General features: G+C 44.3%; 1 protein-coding gene across 1 annotated transcript; it reads left to right on the top strand.

Annotated features, from left to right (window-relative positions):
* The first annotated feature begins 5,361 nt into the window (after window positions 1-5,361).
* LOC125553212 (stearoyl-[acyl-carrier-protein] 9-desaturase 5, chloroplastic) lies at window positions 5,362-7,629 on the top strand. Its single transcript, XM_048717009.2, is given in 8 exon segments — window positions 5,362-5,731; window positions 6,292-6,422; window positions 6,425-6,528; window positions 6,530-6,680; window positions 6,952-7,250; window positions 7,252-7,309; window positions 7,311-7,401; window positions 7,404-7,629. Coding segments are annotated over 8 exon segments (1,284 nt in total). The 3' UTR covers window positions 7,484-7,629.
* Window positions 7,630-8,563: the final 934 nt, after the last annotated feature.

The raw sequence follows: 8,563 nt of genomic DNA, 5'->3' as shown, positions 1-8,563 counted from the left end.
TTAATCTATCGCTTCCATCTATATATCTTCTAGTATTATATATTTTTCGCAATAGATAGATATATGTAAGTGGTCTAGTTTTCATTTTGGCTAATTAAGTTGAATAAGTTAATTAAGCAACACGAGATCCTCGACCAGCGCGACAACTAGCGGAGGCTGGGCAAACACCGTGTCGGGATGGAGCGCCGGAGGACCAGAGGGGCTACAGCTGCGACAGACCTCAATAGGGGTGAGGGGATGAAGAGACGCGCGACGCCGGCAAGGTGAAGAGCCCATCCACAACTTCCCCTGGAGCCGGTGCAGACTTCGCCGGCAGCTCGTCTAGCGGGGCGAGACGAGGGGTGAGGAGGAGGTGCTTGAAGCGGCGCCTGGGGTTCCCGCCCGAGCCACCTACTAGAGACAGCCCGGGAAAATATCTAGTGCTCTCAGGCTTGGGGTGCTTCCAGTGCTTCAAATGTCCGAAAAATATTTTTAAAATGTTTAAAAAATTCTGAAAAGAATGCAGCACATCGACGGAACATCAATGTTTCTTGTCACAAAATTTCAAATCAAAATTCGAAACATTGCTTGAGATACAAAAATGACAAATTTTTGTACATAACATAAGTTGGGATTTAGTTTTGGCCCATTATCACATTGATGTCAAATTTGTCATTTTTGTATCTCGAGCAATGTTTCGAATTTTGATTTGAAATTTTGTGACAAGAGACATCGATGTTCCGTCGATGTGCTGCATTTTTTTCAGATTTTTTTGAACATTTTAAAAAATGTTTTTCGCATCGGAGCACCGGGAGCACCCTAGACCTGGGAGCACTAGATACTTTCTCGAGACAGCCCCCACCCCCTCCCCGCGCGCGCGCACACACCCACACGGTGCACTTATGTTATTTTATACCTTACTAGATCATTAAGGCGCGCGTTGCTGCGCTCGTCCATCTTGAGAAAATGGCAAAAGATATATTATGGTAAAATGTTCACAATACATATATTTATTCAATATATTAATTGGTGGTCCATTATTACTCCAAAGACCGTGGTAGTAAAATAATGGCATCATGGCATCACTCGTAGTCCACAGATACTTGGCAGTACTAATATATTGCCGTTGCCAAAGCAAAGATAATGATTTGCCCACCCAGCAACAAACTCCGAAACGAACAATTTGGAAATATAACGTGGGTGTGTAAATAAGTCGTGCATACTTTAGACATAGCATTGTGGGAGGTAGAGCACCGTTGGACTCCAAAGAAAAGCCACAACCTGCCTGTTCAAACTTTGCATCGCTTCTTCAAGCGGATTCAGTAGCCAACATACTTCTGGTTTTTTTACTCTGTCCATAAAGAAATATAAGAGGCTAAGATCACTACAGTAGTGTTCTAAATGCTCTTATATTTCTCTACAGAGGGAGTACTTCCTCTCTCTCAGTTTACAGGGTGTGCCGCGTATCCCTAGGTCGTCAATATGACCAACCTAATACAAGTCATATATTACAAAAAATATATCAATATAAACTTCAGATGTTCTATTTTCAAACGCTATAATTTTTATATTATATAGTTTATATTAGGATGATAAAATTGACAACTTAGGTATACGCGCAAGACTTGTAAACTGAAACGGAGGAAGTAACAAGGAAAGGTAAAAGTCAAGTTGGTTCCAGACTAAAAGACGACATCTATTTAATAAGTGAACAGCAAGGCTGTCTAAAGGAGGGAAAGCTAACTGGCATAAGGCAAGCAAGGCAGAAACGGAAGAAGAAATGTCAGAGCAGAAGAATATATAGCAATCTTTCGAGCTGTTCCCGATTCAGAGTCTCAGAGATGCCCATTTGTCATGCAATCTTTCTACCAAACACCACAAACAAAAAATTGTACCTATGTGTAGTTGAGAGATGAATAAGTAAGACAAATTGCGAGCTGCAGCAGGGAATTGATCTGAGCACTCTTGAGGCTTGAGGTACACATCCACCGCCACGGCATTCATAGCCTCACATAAATCTAAATATTTAAAAAGATATGTTACATCACCAATTCACTAAACGTTGTAGGGCACCGGAGGAAGAGTAGAGCGCACCGCCGAGGCACAAGGAGGAGTGCCCTGGCCTGTTTGTTTTTTCGCGACCTGGCCTGTTATACGGCGGTAACATGCGAATAGGGGTCCTGCTTTGCGTTTTCGACTGCACCTGGGCCTTCGACCTTACGGCCGGATTATGGACACAAGTTGTAACTCGATCCGCGGAGCAGCGGCCCAGAAAACGGTGGTACCAGCAAACGAACACGAACCAATTAGCGTAAACCGAGGACCCAGCCAATCCTGTGCGTACGAATGTGATCCGATGGCTAAAAGACTCAAAGCGCTATGAGGGCTCCTAGCTAGCTGAGTTATACTGTTTAGTAATGTCGTATTTCCTTTTGATGGTAGTTGGTCTTCTGGTTCGAGATAAATTTACAGTTTTGCTAAGTCTCAGTCGCCCTAGACTTTGGTATGTCTCTGTCGATGATATATTCCTTTGACTTGCATGGAGATTCGTACAAAAAAATTTCTATACAGTTTTTTCTTTTTTCTTCTTATACTAAAACAATAGAAAAGGAAAACCGGAAGAAAACCGTCAGAACAACAACAACAACAAAAAACCCCGAACATTTCAGCCCACAGCCATCAATATACATGTGGTACATTTTTAAAAACAATAAGAACATTTTTCTCAATAAAGTTTAACATTTTTTACTATATGGTGAAGATTTTTAAATATGCATGCAACATTTAAGAAGTACTAGTTGCACATTTATTAGATACGTGATTTATATTTTTCAATAAAGTTCAATTGTTTTTAATGCACCATGAGCATTTTATGAATATACCATGAACATATTTTTAAACAAGTGAACACCTTTAGAAAAAAATACATGAAAATTTCCAAAATGAGTGAATACCTTTTTATAAATTCATGACTATTTCACTTTTCAATGTGTGCCAAACTTTAACACATTCTTTACTTTTGTATTATTAAATGGATTATATATTGGTTACATATAATTATTATATAAAATCTTTTCGTGAATCTCTAAAAAAACCATTAGTGTATTTTACCTTAAAAACGAGGAAACATGTAAGCACAATAAAAGTAAAAATAAAATAAGAAAAAAATAATGAAGCTGCACTACTTGGGCCAGCCAAATGATGGGCGCTTGAGAGTTGCCCGTGTGAATAACAGCTTCCAAGCCAGAAGGGGCAAATCCTAAAGAGGGCTGGCCTATCGGTAGTTCCCGTACTCAGATTTTCGGATGATTTTCTGCAGTTTCTCCTTGTATTATTACACATTTCTCATAGTCGTGTATTAAATAATGTTTGTCATGTATTAAAAGTATTTGTGATATAATTTTTGGAAAACATTCATATTGTTATTCAAAATTATTTTTTGTGTATTAATATTTGTTCATCATGTACTAACAAATGTGAGTATAATTAAAAAAATTATTAACATATTTAGAAGTTGTTAATATATTATTGAAAAGTGTTTGTGTATTTTTAGAAACAAAATTAGAAACAGAAAAGAAGTAAATAAATAAATAACAAAACACAAAACAAAATTCAATCGAAAAAACAGCAAAGAAATTATGCTGAAATAGGCTTGAATAAAGGAATAAAAACAGGAAAAAGAATAAAATAGAGAAATAAAATATAACAGAAAAAAAATAAGGAAATGCCAATAGGAAAACACAAAATAAACTTCACTAAAAATGCTAGAATAAATAAATAAGAAACATACAAATAAAACTATAATAAATAAATAAATATATATATATATATATATATATATATATATATATATATATATATATATATATATATATATATATATATAATCAGCAAAAAACACAAAAGAAATTACGGTAAAACACACTGGAACCGCTCGCCGAAAACCCAAGAAACCCAAATGAAAAGTCTGAGCTGAAAAGAACTCACACGAAACCAAGTCTTCGTGTCCGCGACATAGACATTAGGCTATGTCGAGGCGGCATAGGCGAGCACGACGAGATATAGCATGTGCATGTACTCGCGGGTTGTGCAATTACGAAGAAATTTAACATGATGCCATTTCTGTGCATGATATAGTGTATGCTTACCCGATGGAGACAAAATCTCAGTTATTTTATTAAGAAGAGAGCACACTGCCCTCGGCCAGTTTATTTCGTTGTGCACAATATAGGTCATCCTGAATAAAACAACACATATGCAAGTGGGGGTGTAACGGTGTGTTTCCTGACTATTTTGTTTCATGTTTACCATTTCTTCTTTAATCAAAGGCAAAACAATCTGTTTAAATGGTAATAGGTAAGACTTAAGACAAGGGAGTGTTGATGTATAATGATTGTTTCCTTATTAATCTACCATTGCTAAAGCAACCTTTTTTATTCATTTCACTATTACAGTGGAAAGCTGCAAAAGAGGAACTTTGTGTTGAAGAGGATGAGGAGCCTGAAGATGCTTTGGAGGCCCTAGAAAGGAAACGCCGGAAGATAACTTCTTTTACGGTCTCTCTCAACAACACATACACTCTGTCATAAATACTCCGAAGTCTTTGGATTTAGTTACACGTTTCATTAGTTTTAGGAGTGGTTTAAGATCAACTCCAATGGACCAACCTAAACAGACAATGATTTCGTCTATTTTTTGTCTGTTTGGATCGTCCGTCCGCACATCCGTATCCGCTTTTTTATTTGGGTCTCCGAGTGCGTTTAACGGTAGCCAGACCCATTTTTGACATGTCCGCCCTGACATTTCCTCAAACACGTAGCAGGCATGGCAGGGGAGCTCGCAACGCACGGGGAGGCCGACAGGCGAGCTCGAACCCCATGGCGGGGGCGGCACGGCGAGTGCCACAAGCATGGTGCGGCGAGCGCGAGGCCGGGCGGTGCGTTGCCGGGCGCTGTCGGGGTCGGGTGCGGCGAGGCCTGGCGCAGCCGCGGCAACCGCAGGTCTGGCCGGGAGGCGGCTGGGCGTGCGAGCTCCATCGCGTGAGCTACCACGGCGAGTATGCGCGCACGCACACAGTTGTGCACGCGGCATGCGGCAGCCACAACTAGCTAGCTAGCATGCGCGACGCAGCCGCCGTCGAGTATGTCTACACCAGCGCGGCCATGGCGAGCGGTGCCTGCGACGAGCTGTTGCCGCTGCGTGGAAGGAGGCCGCGAGCTTGGTAGGGTAGCGGCAGGGCAGCGCGAGGGCGGCGAGGTCGTCGAGAGTATGGGGTCGCGCGCTCGCGCGTGTTCTCGCTGTGGAGGTGCGCCGCCTGCGCGGCGAGGTCGTCGAGAGCATCCACCCCTCATATCCATCTCCTCCGTGCCCGACGCGGCCGCCATGGCCGCCGCCATCGACAGCGAGCACGTGCTCCCGCTCCCGCTGGAGGACGCCGTGGGCGCCCATGAAGCCTTCCTCGGCACAACGCCATCGCGGCCTCCGCCCGCCTCCGCTCCTCCTCCCGCGACGCTCCTCCGCCCGCCTCCACTCCTTCTCCCGCCGTGGTCCTCCACCCGCCGCCGCCGCCGTGGCCTCCTCCACCGGCCCACCGGCCGGCCGCCCGCTGCGCTCCTTCGCCGCCATGGCCTGCACCACCGGCCGGCCGCCCGCCGCAGCCACCACGTTCTTCTCGCGCCGCCCGCCGCTATCCTCTGCCGCCGTGGCCTACATCTCGAGTCCTCGTATGGCAGGAAGTGCGGGTCGCTGCCCAGTGGGTCCAGGCCGGACAGGCGAGGGGAGGAGCGGACGAGAGCGAACGACAGGAGTGCCCAGTTTTGTCCGCCGCAGACCCATTTGTTGCCCATTTTTGCGTTCAGTTTAGGTCGGGATGGACACAAAACGAACAGCAGGCGGATGTTGTGTCCGTTCGGGTCGCCCCGTTGGACCAACTTTTATGTTCAGATGATCCAAACGGACGAAATGAGTCGCCTCATTGGAGTTTTTCTAAAGACATCTTCAAAGAAGATCCTCAAAGCTTTGGTATATGTCCGGGTTTTGATGTCCGGATCGTTTTTGGCAACTTTGGCCATCCAATGAATGAATGAAAACTCCATCAATCTGTGAAGTGGTCCAGACATCTGTTTTTCAGCAAATGTATACTTTTCTTCTTGCGAATAACCAACATATATATGCCTGTATCCTTTACTCCAATGTACTCTTGTTGTTCCTTCCTAGGCATGCATAGATAAGTCTACGAAGCAAGTGCACAATGGGAACAGCCTCACTTCCGAGACGACTTGGGATCCGCCTAGCAAATATAACATAACATAGAGGACAACATTCTGGTCTTCTTGGAGCCGGTTGAGAAATCCTAGCAGCCACAGGACTACCTGCCAGACCCTTCCTTGGATAGATTTTATGACGAAGTCAAGGAGCTGAGGGAGCGAGCCGAGGATATCCCGGCCCCGACGACTACTTGGTATGTCTGTTTGGAGACATGGTCATTGAGGAAGCACTCCCTACCTATCAGAAAATGCTCAATATCCTTGATGGCGGCGTCCGCGACGAGTAGCAGCCCAACCAGCTGGGCAGTCTGGACGAGGGCATGGACTGCGGAGGAGAACCGGCACGGTGATCTCATGAACAAGTATATTAATACTGGGAGGGCTGATATGAGGCAGGTGGAGAAGACCATACAGTATTTGGTTGGTGCTGGAATGGTAAGCACTTGTATCTGATTGTGTCACCCTTCTTTGTCACATTTTCCATTTATCTTGGTTGATTGTTTTATTGCTCACAAAAAGGGGGAAGGGAACAAAAATTTGTAATTGTCAAAATGACAATACTTCGTTCATCCCATGCCGTTTTTTTTACTAAACTTTCACAAATATAGTTGAGAACGGCAACCAGCGTACACATACATTCGCTCGTTAAGACTTAACAGTACACCAGTTTGTTGTAACTACCCTGTGTTGTTCTTACTTGTTGTAGGATCCGAAAACCGAGGCCAACCCTTATGAGTTTTTCATTTACACATCTTTCCAAGAGAGAGCAACCTTCATATCTCACGGCAACACTGCAAGGCACGCCAGGAAGTACGGGGACTTGAAGCTGGCCCAGATATGCGGCACCATGGCGGCTGACGAAAGGCGCCATGAGCTTGCTTATACCAAGATAGTGGAGAAGCTCTTCGAGGTCGATCCCGACTATACGGTTCTAGCCTTCGCTAGCATTATGAAGAAGAAGATCACGATGCCCGCACACCTGATGTATGATGGGCAGGCGTTTGCACTTCACCACGGTGGCACAGTGGCTGGGCGTTTGCACCGCCATGGACCACGTACGCCTAAATCCTCGAGTTCCTGGTCAAGAGGTGGAACGTCGCCGACCTCACTGGGTTGTCCGGGGAAGGGCAGTGCGCTCAGGATTAGCTCTGCTCCCTATGACAAGGTTTAGGAAGCTGGTGGAGCGAGGTCAGGGGAGCGGGAAGCAGTTGCTGATTGTTCCTCTCAGCTGGATCTAAGGCCGGAAAGTGCAGCTTTGACTAAGATTTCAAGACAGGTATATGTATACCATTCTATTTTTTTTGTATTGTACTTGTCTTCAAAATCTGCAATAACTGTTGAGTTATGTAAAGACATCTACACTGCATATGCCAAATAGCTTGAAATGACATAATTATACGAACACATCCTTATACGTTTCTTTTATTTTGGCTTCAGTTGCCCGTCATTTTGAGTATTGAATTCGGAAATCTCTATATAATGCTCCGAGATTGCACCGGTTCTTGCAGGTAACAAAATAGTCAAAAATCATGCTCGTGGCCACCGCTTGAGAGCCTGGCCGAAACAAGGAAACTGGGTATTTATGCCCGGCCCACCTGCCAGCCCAGCATGGGCCACAGGCCTTGAACGCTCTTTTATTCATTCATTTTTCCACATTTTTTATTTCTTTTTTGTTTGTTTTTATTTTTGCTTACAAAATATTCTAAATATATTTATTACAAGATGCCATCAGGGATGGTGGTGCTAGGTAATCTGAAGACCCTAGCTAGAACTTTTGTGTACAAATGTGCAAGAGTTGCCTAATGAAATTGTTCGGCTGACTAAACTACAACGCCTCCCGGAGAAAAAAAATGATATTAAAGGGATTGTGGACATGAGCAATTTATCATTGATGTCAGACTTTGTTATTACCCCGAGTGAAATGGGAGACTTGGAGGATCTAGTGAACTTGACAAGTTTGGAGGAACTCGAGGTTGATCTCAGGAGCAAGGTTCTTCGTTTCTTTTGTTGTCAGCAATTGAATGATGATGTCACCACTTTCATGATATGACTGGTTTCGGCGGAACGCTTGCATGGTGCCGTCATACCCCACTCCAAACCATCTAAACCCACTAGGGATTTCAAGGGAATTCAGCGGAGTGAGATCACAACCTGAGTGATGTATGTTACAGATCAACCGAGAGGGTCGCGGGGCAGCGGATTGGCAAAAAAATTTGGGGAAAAACTTACGGTTCTGTATACCAGATTGTGACGGCCTGGGAGGAGGGGATATGGATCAGACACGTAGGAGTGGTAGCTAGCAGAAGGGGACGGGAAAC

This window comes from Triticum urartu, chromosome 4A, assembly GCF_056163025.1.
Source record: "Triticum urartu cultivar PI428250 chromosome 4A, HENAU_Tu73, whole genome shotgun sequence".
Classification (NCBI taxonomy): domain Eukaryota; kingdom Viridiplantae; phylum Streptophyta; class Magnoliopsida; order Poales; family Poaceae; genus Triticum; species Triticum urartu.
This window is presented reverse-complemented; position numbering and strand designations above follow the sequence as displayed.